The 14,536-nt window shown below is 39.6% G+C and overlaps 1 protein-coding gene across 3 annotated transcripts in view; it reads left to right on the top strand.

The window, feature by feature from the left end:
* The window catches only part of grid2 (glutamate receptor, ionotropic, delta 2), a 595,344-nt gene that overhangs the window by 518,411 nt on the left and 62,397 nt on the right, over window positions 1-14,536 (top strand). The window contains exons 16-17 of one of the 3 annotated variants that reach the window (XR_001477768.2): window positions 3,844-3,927; window positions 11,575-11,663. The exons of 1 other annotated variant lie outside the window; for it this stretch is intronic. Coding sequence is in view for 1 of the 2 variants with exons in the window: in XM_006627273.3 (XP_006627336.2) it covers window positions 11,575-11,997 (423 nt within the window). In the remaining variant the exon portion in view is untranslated. Of the gene's footprint in view, window positions 1-3,843; window positions 3,928-11,574; window positions 13,769-14,536 lie in introns of those variants that run through there. One more of the 3 variants, XM_006627273.3, reaches the window with a different exon arrangement.

Genomic DNA, 14,536 nt, shown 5'->3' with positions numbered 1-14,536 from the left:
TTTCCACCATTGGTACATTGCTTGACACAGCATCATATAAACATCACAAACTACATGAAAACTGTCTATGTGTGTCCTTTAAAGTCAGAAGATATTACAGTATCTTAATTTCAGTTCATAGTTGCCTTACTGTGAACTGAAGACTTTTTTGAGGTCGAGTTTCAAGGATTCCTTTTTTGCCGACAAAGAAAGTGCTGATGGGTCTGACTGAGTGAGCCAGATCAGAGGACAGAAGATTGCTGAAATACGATTTTAACATAATGTTAAAATCAACTTTGTGGCAAATAGCAGTACAAAGTGGGTTTGATCACCACAGAGTCTTTGTCATTACCCCCATTCATGACCAGGTAGCCCTGCAGAGCTCAAAGCACACACATCATAGTTCAAAAGCTTTTATCTTTCATAGTTTTGAATAAAATGGGTAGGTGAACAGCTTGACCAAAGACCTGAAATAATGGTAACATCGTGTTTTAGAGGTAGCACAATGGAAGTCAAAGAGGTGAACAATTTACGGGTCAAAAGGAGCAGTTACTATTTTTATCACTTACTACCGAACTTTTTAAAGGTTTTTAGGAAATCAAAACCAAAAATGACTGCATTATTGAAACAGAAATTGTACCAAAGTATCTATTACCACAGCCCTGTTTTAGCTGTGTCATACAACACCTGTTCTGTTAGTCATGTGTACTGAGATGGTTCTGGTCACAGAGTGGCCTTTGTACAGCTGATTCTGAATTCCCCAGTGATCAGAACAGCTTTCTCATTGAATGGGCTCACGTCTAAATAATGAGAGACTAAAAAATTCCATTCACTTTTTAACTTGTTTGGAATCCTACCTGCTGTGGACAGAACTTGCTGTTTCTGTAAAATTCAAGACTGTTCAAACCAGTGTATGAGGACTCCAAGGAATGGATTGCATTAAAAAAGTAATGCCTTGTGTTTTCTAAAGTTTGATGAAAAATGAAAAATTGTGCAGAGGCCCGACAGCATGGATGTTGGAAATTCTATCACTTGCATCGTATTAGGTGTTAGCCTCAACTCATTCAAATTTAGTTACAAATTCACACTATAGATTAAATTACCTCAATGCCTTCGCTCTAGTGCCAAAATCACACTAGAGGTCTCACTAATACAGTATGTAAGTTGTAACTCTATAAACACTTTCTAATTTAATAATCCTGTTTTTATTTGGGGATGAATCTGAGTCTTCCTAAGTTTTTTATCATGTTTTTTTCCCTTTACTGAGAGCGAAGTTCTGTCATTTCAGGATGCAAAGACACAGAGTCAGTGAAACGCGAATTGCAAGGCAATTGTGAAACACTCACAATGCAAGTCAACACATTTCTGAAACACAAACAGAGGTTCCCATCTCTATGAAATTCTAAGTTGACATTGGAGCAGTTAAAATTTCTTTTCCCCGTATCCAACAAAAGTTACATCCTACTTTTTTTTGTAAGTCAGCCAAATTGTCCAAAAAAAAAGGAGACAGGAGAGGAAATACTTTTAAAAAACATTCATATCCATGCAGTGGCTATGGTTTGCTGCAGAAACCTACTGGGCTCAGCACTCTACTTGTACATGCTCCAACAGGTATGAACCAGTCAGGGGGAGACCACAGCTGGATATGACACCACACAGACGGGCAGTTTTCATTTAGGTTCAGGACGCGGGCTTTTAACTTGTTCTCAACTGTGTCCTCTCTCGACATGAAAAACACCAGGCCCTCTACTAGCACAATGCAGCCAGAACAGCAAGGGCTAGAACAGGTTATGGTTTTAATGCAAAGATCTCTGAGGTTTATGACTTTGTCCTTCACGCCCTGTGCTTTTCACCTCTACTCAAGCTTGAAAGCTTATTGACATAGGTCATTAACGCTTAAACCTCGTAATGCCATCAAAGTGCTGCTTATTGTCTCACTCTGAAGAACCGCTTGGTTCAGAAATATGTCATATAAAGTCAGTGCTCTGGTTAGTTACCCCTGAATGAAATCCTGCTCACACTGAAATATTGAAGGATTTTTTAAAAAGAAACCAGTCTGCCACAGCCCACTATTAGTCTAATAACTAATTTAACACACTGTTATATAAATCCTTTTCAACTCCACTCACACCTCTTGTTCAATCAGTGCTACAAAAATAGAATTACTGCCCTGAGATGAAAAGATTAATGATTACAACTGCAATTAATTGATGATGTCAGTTAAAATATAGAAGCGTTATAAAAGGGATATAAAAGAGTTTGGCCTGGTCACACATTTCAGAGAAGATTATGGAAGCTGAAATCAGTTTTTGCTAATATTTTGTCAAAAAAATACACATAACATTTTCTGCTATCAGATTAGCTGCTATCATGCCAAGAAAGGGAGTGTTTGGTAAAGTGGGTAGATTGGTATACCTTAAACTTTTCTTCAAAACATGCAACTCAACCACGCAGGTAGTCATTTCCATTTTCCTATACTTAACAAGCTTGTCCTCTTAGGATGAGAGTCCTTTCTTACAAACTCCCTGTGAAATAATAATAATCACAAATGGAACATGAGACTACTAAAAGAGTGAGTCTTATTGGTAGTTGAGTGTTTTTTTTAGTGTAAAATGAAATAGGTTTTCATACATTAGAATCCATTTTCAGCTTCATTTTAAATATCACACATAAATCCATTTTCTAACCACTGTATACAATACAGCAGAGGGGAGCTGGAGCCTATCCTGGCAAGCAATGGACACAAGGCAGAGTACACACTGGACAAGATGGTAGTCCATCACAGGGCAAATGGACACAGACACAGATATGTACACACTCACACCAGGTCCAATTTTCCCAGAAGCCAATTAACCTATCAGTATGGCTTTGCACTGCGGGAGGAAACTGGAGCACTGAGAGGAAACCCACACAAACATAAGGAGAACATACAAGCAAATAGCAACCCAGGAATTGAACCCAAGCTGCAAGGCAGCAATGGTATCTACTTCGTTACCATGCCGCCCAAAAGAAAAACATTTGGAATTAAATTTTTTTTCAACTATGACAGTTAATGCAATCTCATAAATCTCTCTCCTGTTATGCAGTAGGGCCTACTCCAATCAGGGAAATAGCAGGCTCCTGTTTCTTGACCGTTCATTATTGCATTCAAAGCTTTGCCACTGGTTTTCAATGTTTCAAAATCTTCCAGGAAAGGCCCTTGTGTTTGTGTGGTCCTGCATTCAGAATGAAGATTATTGTTATTGTGCATTAACAGAGCTCCGGCTGTTAAGGACCATTTGTTGTTTTACCAGGACACAGTATCATAGAAATATAATGCATCAAAGGCACAAGGGAATATTTATCTCATTATCATCCACTGTCCCAAAACCATTTTTCAAAGAAAAGTATATTGTCTAGGACTCTGATGCGTGGACATCCCCTCCAACTGTACTGCTGTGGATTTCAGTCTTTTCTTGTGTTGATTTTTTGAGAAGTCTGAAATTAGGTTTCATGGCTGCCGATACTCAATGTTGGTTGGTTTGTTTTGCCCAGAAACAATGTTTAGTTACGACGGGACAACATCCCCAATGAATGTACTGTCTTTTAACACAAACAAGCTAAATTCAAAGCATCACTATTTCTAGGAATAGAAAAGGAGTGTGGGAAACATTCAAATACAGATATGATGATAAGAATCATTGCAGATGATGATAATGATGATGATAATGACCTGTGACCTGTAATGAATGCTTCAGAAGTACCATCGTTCTAAATTGAAGTTGTGTGTGTGTGGTGGGGAGGGTATGTCTTTGGTGTCAAGATGTCTATTTTTATCATCCTTACATTCCAGGTGAAAGATTTCATTCACTTTTTGTTTTATAGATAAGTACTCTGTGTTGAGGAAATTGATAAAAGCACTCGTGGGAGAACAATGCAAAATGCCATTATTTCATCTGACACTCCAAGGTATCCAGCTCCTGAGATAGAGATGACTGTGATGACTGGCTGTCCTTCTGCTTGCCCTGCCTTGCTCTTTCTCTTTCTATCTCCGTCATGTTCTCCTCTGTCTCTACCATTGCAAACCTGCACTCAGCACAGGTGTCGGCTGTGATGTCTTGAGTTTTCTGCAGGTGAAAGCAGAGAGCACTACAGTGTGAGGGTTTCCAGCCCTGGTCTTCGGGGAGCCCAGTCTCCTCTGCTTTTTGTTCTTGTGGGTTCTTAATTGGGATTTGTAATTGATATCAACCCAGTATGATTTCTGAGTTTCAGCACTCTTTCAGGTGTGTTTTGTTAAATGTATCCAATGTGACCTCTGGACAAAGAAATCATGCTCACTGAGGGACAGTTTGAAACTACAGTATGTGCTCATTATAAATGGATAACCTATAAAGAGTTGTTTAAAGAGAATTCAGGGAGCAAACCTGTAAAATACGTTTTTTAAATCAAGGCCCAGGTGCAGAAATGGCTAGGCAAGAAAACCGATCAGTTAACAGGGGGGATTTAAAAGCCCTGCTGGAATGAAAAGCAGTAGACATATGGACACCATCCGTGACCAGGGTTGTGAACCACTGCTGTAGCATACTTTACACCCACAGCCTCCCTCTCCCCTTGTCCTGCTCAGCCACTCACCCTGAGCACGCTGTCACCCTCACACTTCTCTGAGGTCCTGCTTTCACCAGAACACCTGTGCCTCTGTTCTCACTCCCTCTGTGTGGTCTTCCCCTTAACAGGAGATAGGAAAATCTCTTTTCTCTCACACTTACAAGCTCCTTGCGTGACTCACTCATTTTCTGAGATAATTAGGACATTTCTATTCCAATTTAAAAATACATGCTTAAAATTCATAAAACTGCACATTTGCTTTGGATCTCAGTTTACTCTTGGAAGGTGCAGCATATCTGTTGCAGCTTACAGCAGGTAACACAAACTCCAATCTTTTACAGACACAATCTAATGGGTTATCTACATCTCTTTGAATTATCAGTATCTTATGACTGTTCAATATGCTCTCCCAATCAGCAGCAACAGTGTTTTAATACAAGCAGCACCTTTACGGTTATATTGATCCTGCTCATTAATCATCAAGTAAATAAGGTGCTGTCCGTGGCAGGTTTCTGCAGCTGAGAGGACTAGAAACAAGGGATACAAGCTGAGAAACCTATCTGAAATAATTAATGAAACATGGTTAATTGTTCCACACTGCTCTTGACTGTATAGGAACACAAGAAAGGAGAGGTCATCTAGCCCATAAAGGACATTATGTTGCTTATTGATTTGAGGATCTCATTCAGTATTTCATTAAAAAGTACAACAGTATTAGCCTCCAGACCATGGTGGCATTACATGTTCCAGACTCCCACAAACCCCTTTGTTTAAAGAATCATCTCCTGTTCTCAATTTTCAGTGTACGTATATATAGGTTCCAACCGTGTTTTCTGGTTTGTGTTTCACTGTTAACTCTGAAGTCCAATGGGTTAAATGTGTCAATGCTTTTGAGGATTTTGAATGCTTGAATCAAGTGCCCCTGTTTGTCTTCTCTGATCGTGAACAACATAAGAAAGGTTACAAATTAATTCATTACAAATAGTTACAAATACAATCCTAGAGAGGAGCAATATCTTTTGATCACTGGTTCTGAGAAATCCTAGTCATCAATACCAAAGTGTTGTGGCAGACATACCCAGAGCTTGATATCTTTCAGGTTTGATAAACACCTTTTTAGATATTTGCTCAAAACAATAGCCAAAATATCCAGACTGAACACGGTTGTTTTTTTCTTTATCACTTCGTGCAACAAATGTAGTCAAAAGAAAAAATACTACATGTGAAAAATCAAACCTGTGCCTTTTACATCTTGCCACAGAATTGCCTGTTGTACCAGTCCACCCAGCATCTGCAAGTTTCCTGTTTTGTTCACCTGTGGATTGTTGTTGCCATTGCTGTTGAATGGGTCATGGGTCTAGACCACCACTGTGGCAGTATACTCAGAACATTCAGCAGCAGCACTGGTCAATTATCTCGTTCTTGCATGATGAACGTTTCTGAATATTTTTCAAAGGCTTGCTTTTTTGCACTTCTCAGTCTGATGTATTTCTAATGCTCCTGTAGCTATGTCTATAAACATTGGTGGCAATATGTTATAGAAATACATTGAGCAGCAAGACAGTATTGTATCTTTTCCACAGGCCATAAAAACACTGAGTGGAACTGGAAATCCCTGCCAGCATTAGGAAGGTTGTCTTTGAATATTTGAGAGCTGTCTTCAGTTACTTCAGCCTCTAACCCAACCACACAGTGCCTGCTGGCCGTCAGACCTACTAACCAGGATGCCAGTTGTGCTAAAATGAATCCCAGCATGCTAAGTTGTTGGCAGGGATTGAACCCAGGCTTCTTCTAACACAAAGTGTCCATTCTGCTGTATATGCAGCAGTAAAGTATTATTATACTACTATAACACTGAAAGAGGGTTACTCTCACTTAGCAAGGCTGCAGTTAGGTGCTTTAAACCACACCTGTACCGCTCTTCGTTAAGACAAAACTAATCCCAATCCTGCTGGCTTTACACTGCAGAAATTTGCAAGGATCCAGCCTGCACATCAGCATGCACATGGGCACAGGTGGGACTCTAGCAAAGTCAGAAGGGTTTATGTTTTTGACATTCACAGTCCAACAAGGAAGATTCTTTGGCTGGGTTAACCCCTGGCTGTATACTGTACCACTGCTAGGTCACCAAAGAGCCAGCTACTATATAAGGCAAGACTTGCAAAGAGCAAGACTGCGCTTATGATCCGTAAACCATGTGTATGGTATACATATCATACAAATCATGCGTGAGGGGCCAATCCTCATGATCAGTGCAAAGTCTGTGTGTTCAGGCATGGCTGTAGTGAAATGACTGTTGTTGAGGAAGCGTTGAGGTGGCATACCCCAGGACCCGAGTTACACTGACAAAAATTCAAGAGCTTCACCACTTAATCTTATGCCTTTGCTTTATTGATGGGTTTTATGTTAAAATCTGATGTTATGGTACTCTGCAAGGGAAAGAGGCCCACATCTGCTTCAGAGCTGACATGTTACAGTCTCCAACACTACTTAAAATAAACATACAGAGGGTATCAGCTGAACAAGGTACACTCTTAAAAAAAGTGCTCAGGAATTGTCAAGATAAAATAGTATTGAGATTTTCTCATTAGAGAATACCGAATGTATCCTGGAAATTCATTCCACAGCACAGAGCTGATCTTATGCTTTTGTAACTGTAATTGACACATCAACAAAAATATTATTGTGAGTCATGCTAGGCCTATAAAGGCTGTTTACACAGTTTGCCTTCTGTTCACTCTTGGGAAAAAAATATTGCCTAAATAATTTTAATGAAATCTAATGTATAATGCTGCCAAAGCCATTTAAGTCTTAATTCAAATGCATGAAAAAAACATTGTTTAATCATTTAGAGATTTTTCATAATCTGCATGCATGATTCCTATTTATCATATAGATCCAATGCTGTGTTTGGAAGAAACATTCAATATACTGAGATTTTAAAAGATTTTTGCACACTGCTCTTGTACAACACCAACACTTTTGTACAGGAGACCAGGAAAAGTAACACTGTTGGACCAGGAGTCAAGGAAGAGTACGAGAAATGTCGGACAGAAGTCAAGGAAGAGTACCAACAGTGTTGGATAAAAGTCAAGAAAGAAAACCAACACTGTTAAACACTAGGCGAGGAAGAGTACCAACGCTGTTTAGTGGGAGTCAATGAGTACCAACAGTGTTGTGGCAGGAGTCAAGGAAGAGAACCAACACTGTTAAGGAGGAAAACTAATGTTCTTGGACAGGAGTCAGAGAAGAGAACCAACTTTTCAGACAAGAGTCAAAGAACACTGTTGGACGGGAGTCAAGGAAGAGAACAATGACTGCTGGACACTTGTCAAGAAAGAGTATCAACACTGATGGACAGGATTGGAGGAAGAGTATCAACACTGTTGTGCTTTAGTCCAGCTGCTAGTTTTTCGTAGTACGAAATCTCATTGTGATATTCATAGTGAGAAAATGACACTCGTGCAGGAGAGGACAATCGTTCATTTCAGCTAAATCTTAAAGAAATATCTAGTGGCCTGGTTGGTACAAGTGGGGTAAAATACAAGAAAACTAAGAAGTATGCAAGAAGTAAAAATGTCTATCACAATATTTTTTTTTATTTTTGTAACATTTTATCACTTTCTCGTCTTTAACTATTAGTGCTTTTTTTATATATTGCACTGACGTAATTGTGGAATACAGCTGATCTCAGAGAGAAAACTAAGTTAACTACTCCACAGCTGGCAATCTGGCAAATTTCACAAGTAAAAGCTGTTGTCATTAATTTTGGTGCAGAAGTATAAGGGAGGAGCTGGATCTGGAGTGTTAAAACTGATTTAGGCCACTAGAGGGTAGCGTAGGGACACTCCTGCATTTTGCTAAATGTTATTTGAGAAATCGGCTTCAGCTGTTTGCAAGCCAGTTTCTCTATAAAAATGTCAAATGAACAACAGGGGTTGTCTAGTCTGGTTTTAGAGAACAGATTATTACCTGAGGTAACATTTATAAAACAGCTGGTGCTGTGTCCAGAGTGCTGCATTTGCACCTTCAGGAGACATCCCTGACTAAACAGCATCGGCCCGTTAGCTTTAGTTTCAGATTACCAGGGAAAAAGGAAAGGCTGGGACATTTATAGAACTTCCCCATACGAAACATACACCTCGCTGCCACCTGCTCTTGAGTGTGTAGGGCTGCACAAACAAGCAAAAGCATTAGAACGTCAGAGTTAAAATTACTTGAGCAGAGTACACTTTCTTCTGTGTCTTCATTTCTGTTTAGTCAGGATGTCCGCATTCATTTTTTTTTCAGAAAATGTTTTTTTGAAAGGTCTCCACAAGTAAAATCTATCCTACCAGCATTAAAACAAAAATCTAGTGTTTTGTCATGTTTAATATGTTTCTGCCGAACATGCAGATAGTTGGCTTGGCGAGTTTTGCATGATGTTTAATGTGTGATTCAGGTCACAGATTTCCTTAAAAAAATAATTACTCCTGTCATCAAATTCATACTTTCATACCGCACATGCAGAAGTTACATCTTGTCAGTCATATTGAAACTAATATGCTAGTAATGATTTGTTTTCCAGTTAATTTTTAAGCAGAGTAAATCCTGCTGAAATAGACTTGTTTGTGAAAACGTGAGCTAGTGGCAGGGCAGGGACCATGCATGTGACATACAGTAATATAAAATAGATACATTAACGGCTGTTTTTATGTCCAAATCCTATAATTGGAGACTCCAATCAAAGGGAAAGTTTCCAGATCACTAACAGGACCAATAAGTTTAAGTATTACTTGAGCAAATTATGACTTTCTTGTGAGTCATAATTTCTTGGGTTATTTACTCTTTGGGTTATTTACTTTTTGCTTATGTTGACTAAACTACTACCACCACAGGACATTGTGACAGAAAAGGGGACCTTACAATGAGTAATTTAATGCAGTAATACATTTATTCTCAAATTATTTTAGATATATGATTAGTTATTTCTACAGTTCCAGACAGAGGTAGACAGGCATCTTACAATGAAGTACCTTCAGTGTTGGGATGGGAGTTAGTTCTTTGTCTAGTCTCAGTGGTACAGCGGAAAACCATTGATAACCATTTAGCTCATTCTATAATTCAGAATTATCACCATGTCACTGATCACAATTAGCCATGAAGTAGTAACACGATGCTGTCTGCTGTAGCGCTGTAATTGGCCAAATATTATTATATTGTGTGCATGTATAATGGAATAATATAAATACCCATATTTGATTAGATGGAAACACAGAGAGTATCTTTGTGCTGTTCCATAAGAACATATGAAAGTTACAAATGAGAAGAGGCTATTTGGCCCATGTAGTCAATTCCACCCTGTTGGAATCCATAGGGAAGAGTCAGAATGTGTATCTATAACCCAGGACATGTCCTGAGCATTGCAGGTGTTGTATAGACTTGAGTCCATAGACTTGTTCTCTACACTGAAGCAACCCCTCAACTTACAGAGGTGCCTAAGGGCTGGTAGAGCTGCTTCAATCTTCTGCTCGCTGCTGGTTCTCCTGGCAGTACCACAGCATGAGAACTGTCCAACCACTGTGACAACCGCACATTTCAGACAAGATGTAGCAGGAAGAAATGACTGTTTTTTAACAATGAGCAAATGCAAATAAAGTTGTCAGCTGTCTCTTGAGGGACTCTAAGCCATTAGCCTAGTGCATCAGCCAATGACCCTTCTATTCCTGATTCCTCTGTACATTGGCTGTTTCCAGACTTTAGACTTTGGATGAAAATATCTAAGTAAGCATATAATCATTGGTGAGACCAAAACAACTTTAATAAATGTTAAAGTACACCCTTTATGATTGACCAGTTTAGAACAGTACTGGGATACCTACAGAGCATGGACCATCTGATCCCTAAGACCTTAAAAAGAGAGGAACATTCAGGGCCTGTCTGAGGTTTATAATTTTAAAAAGGCAAATGTTCCACTGAGTCCTCTCTCAGGCACATGTGGTATTGATCACGTAAATACCCACAGAAAAGTGACTGAAATATTACTTATAATTATCCAAATCTAATTACATCATTATTCCCAGGATAAACTATATAGTGTCAAGAAACAAGCCTGTTCAATTAATAGCTTCGTGGACTTTACCAGCTACTGTGTGGTAGATCACCTTTCTTGTGTGATTCACGACACGTTCTTCTTTCTGACTCTTGTGTTCCTTCAAACCGGAGTGACGCAATGACTCTGTCTTGGCAGCCTCACTCAACTCTTCCTGGAACATGCAGATCTCCGTCACTCTGCACAGCTCTCAGATGGGCAGAATCTCTGCAGTAAACCAAATCCCGCTCTCTCTGTTTGAGAGATTTCAGACAGCCTAGTTTTTATGCATCATTGTTGTACGAGTCCTATCTCTTCCCTTTGTGGCTAGTTTTGTATTTCATTCATGCAGGGAGAAATTCTGGCTACATGTTGAGCAAACACCTTTTTCTTCAATCTCCTGAACACAAGCATGAAGCCCCCTGCCCCCTCCTTTTCAAATAAACCTCTGTTCTATTTCCTTTCAATGTGTACTAGGACAAATCGAGAAAATGCATGTCCTTTTATTTTTTTTATCTGATTACATCTATTTGGAATTCATGCATGATTTGTCTCAAATGAGTTGATGGCCTGTATTTGAAATAAAAAAGCTGCATATTTACCTGTAAATGACAAAAATGAACAACATTAACAAAGGAATTCACAACAAAGCAGGATAGTGATCAATTACATAAGACCTAATGAAAGATTTTTTAAATAATTAATCCTTGCCATTGCAATTTCTCAAAATCCCATTTCGTACAAGTTAGTGATTGTCAATGAAATGCATAAGCACCCAATGGCAGGACGTGATAGCGTTTGCCAGCTCCAACCCTGACGTGCGAGATACAGCTGTGCTTCACGCGAAGCAGGAGGCTGTACTCCTGTTGAAACTGGTGCTTGAGTGTGTCTTGACTGCAGCTCAGTGTGCTCTTCTCCCTCCCCCCTCCCCCCCGCTGCAGGACGACAAGGAGATCGATCTGGAGCACCTGCACCGGCGAGTGAACAGCCTCTGCACGGAGGACGAGAGCCCCCACAAGCAGTTCTCCACCTCCTCGATCGACCTGACGCCCCTGGACATCGACTCGCTGCCCACGCGTCAGGCGCTGGAGCAGATCAGTGACTTCCGCAACACGCACATCACCACCACCACCTTCATCCCGGAGCAGATCCAGACTCTGAGCCGCAGCCTGTCGGCCAAGGCCGCAGCCGGCTTCGCCTTCGGGGGCGTGCAGGACCACCGAACTGGGCCCTTCAGGCAAAGGGCCCCAAACGGGGGGTTCTTCAGGAGCCCCATCAAGACAATGTCCACTATCCCATACCAACAGACGCCCTCTCCCGGGTACAGCTTTGGCAACGACCCTGATCGAGGAACCTCCATATAATTCACTGGAGAGCAAAAACAAATTCTCTCTCTATATATATAGCTTTTCTTTCTTTTCGGTTTGTTTTCTTTTGCATTGAGGGAAGAGGTGGGTATTTGTTGCATTTTTTTTTCCTCTTTCGCTGTTGCTTTGATTTGAGACGGCTTCTGAAGAAGCGACATGCATACATAATGGACTAACATGGATGTAACTTTTGTTTATAAGAATAAGGTTAAATAGTGGCTATCTTTAGCAATCCTGTAACTGCAATAACCCAAGGTGGTTGGTTTTTTTTCCCTCTCCATCAGCCAGCACTGCAAAATGCTGCTGTTGCTCAGTTAACTCACTGGACCAAAGGCGAACCATACAAGAGAGCGAGAGTTATCGCATATGTCCCCCATTCCAGGCAAGGCAACTGGTCTTACTGTCTAACTTAGGACTGCCTCAAGCCATCAAAATGCCCATAAGACTACAGCCCACCACTACTATGCACTGTAACAGTGCATTCTGACCTATAGGTGATTGTATGTTATTAAATGCATATTTTCTCTTCTGTATAGTGCTGGTTATTTTAAAGGTATAGCCTCAATTAAGAGAGTCATCCAGAGCAAATAAATAAATTACAGCTATGGCTATTTCTGTCTTTTTTTATAACTATGCTTTAGTGAGTGGAATGTGTCTGATCGAAAATAACAATTCACAGTGTGCGGAGTTGTCTATTAATTTAAGTTTTCCTTATTCTAAAATTGAGATTTGAGTGCTTTCATGTGATTCTACTTTGTATCACCAGCCTGGAAGGCTTCATTCTTTGTACTTTCAATTCAATTGGGGGGTTAATGAATGTTATTTGTTCAACTAGAAATGCATTTGCCAGACTGTAGCACAAAGGCTACATTGGATATGTTTTCTTTTTAAAGGACCATTTTCTGCTGTAAACTCCCCCACCACATACACACCCCCCTCGTTCTGTGCTTTAAATTGCTTGTCCTAAACCAAGTGTCATGCCATTGAAACAGAGAAGTGACAGAAACTTTAGGAACTGTTTTTAAATGCCTTTCTATTTCATTTCTTTAGTTGTTTAAATAATGTTATCTAACTTTGAAAGTGCCAATTGTTAAAAAGGCCATTAAGGTGCAGTATAAAAAACTATATAAAATACTGAAAAAAAACTGCAGCCAAACTTTTCACTAACACTGTACTACTATTTAATAATGTTAGTTGTTTAGAATGAGCTTTCAGTTTGTTATATTAAGACTATTTGCAAATGTGGTAAGTAGAAAGCAGCAACTTCTGTGTCTGATGCAAGCATTAGATGTTACTTTATTAAGCTGTGGCTAACGAATGACAGTAGGAAACAGCCAACATTTTGAGTTTCTTTAGCATAAATAAAGAAACATTATTAAAATATATATTTTATATGTTGATGCTAATTCTGTTCTGAAAACGAGCATCATGTAGCAACATCACTGGTTTTGTAGTTCATCTTTCAGCATTGCTTACAGTGTAAGACAACCCCATTTCTTATCACAGAAAGGCCATTTTGGGGAAGGATGCAAGTTCCTAAAAAAGAGCATGCAAAACTTGCCAAGCCTGTAACATTTTTAATTTTCATACATAGGACGTACAAGGATTATTTGGTAATTTCAATTGATTACAATGTACAGTATTTAATATAGGCCTATTTTGTTGTATGTGTTGTGTATTATACAAACTGAAGAAACTGGGGCCTCTGTTACAAGTGGCAAAGCTTTCTGTGTATAATTTGTCTAATAAACTTGTTTTCTAAAAACTGTTTTTTGCTGTGTTGTCCTTGGAAGTTGTGTGACTGAATCCACAGGTGTCAAACGGAAATGTGACCATGCTGGGAATACTTGGGGCCTCTGTCAGGGGAGAAAAAACAGCCGTCAATGGCCATAGCAATGTAATGGGAACTCTGATTTATCAGTGAAACATTTACCATGTGAGACAAGTTCACAAGCAACTCCACAATGAATATCAATGGTGCCGCTGCAGCTGTAGTTTTGAAAAATAGGGCCACCACAGATCTTGTACCCCTCTGTCGTTACTGAAAATAAGGGCCTCCAGTACATAAATATAACAACACTGCACCCTCTACACTGCCCTTCCAGAGTCATCTCTTCATTCCAGTGTCCATCTATCTCTGTCCCATTCTCTTGTGTGTCCTTTTGGACTGGGCTGCTTGCTGAATGGTTTACTTTGCTGCTGTGTCTGCGAATGGCAAGGGTGGACCCCAATTCTGCTCCACTGGGGTTTGATCTGAGAACTGCAACTCACTGTAAAAGTACTGTGTGATTGGTTAGTTTGCCTCTGGTACTTGCACGAATGTGGAAATGTCAACAAAAGGAAGCCTGATAAAAGGTAATTGTGTCCAGAAAATAACTATTTCTTTCCTCTTTCTGGCTTGTACATCTAATCTTTTGCTTTGCTTCTGCTGGGTATGCTGCAACATTGTTTTTCTTTGTAAATGGGTAATAGCTAATGTTTTTTTTATTTTTCTAATAAAAAGAGTACTGTGTTTGTCAACAGGAAAGCCTTACAT

This window comes from Lepisosteus oculatus, chromosome 3, assembly GCF_040954835.1.
Source record: "Lepisosteus oculatus isolate fLepOcu1 chromosome 3, fLepOcu1.hap2, whole genome shotgun sequence".
Classification (NCBI taxonomy): Eukaryota; Metazoa; Chordata; class Actinopteri; order Semionotiformes; family Lepisosteidae; genus Lepisosteus; species Lepisosteus oculatus.
Note: the sequence above shows the minus strand (reverse complement) of the source record. Positions and strands in the feature narration are given on the sequence as shown.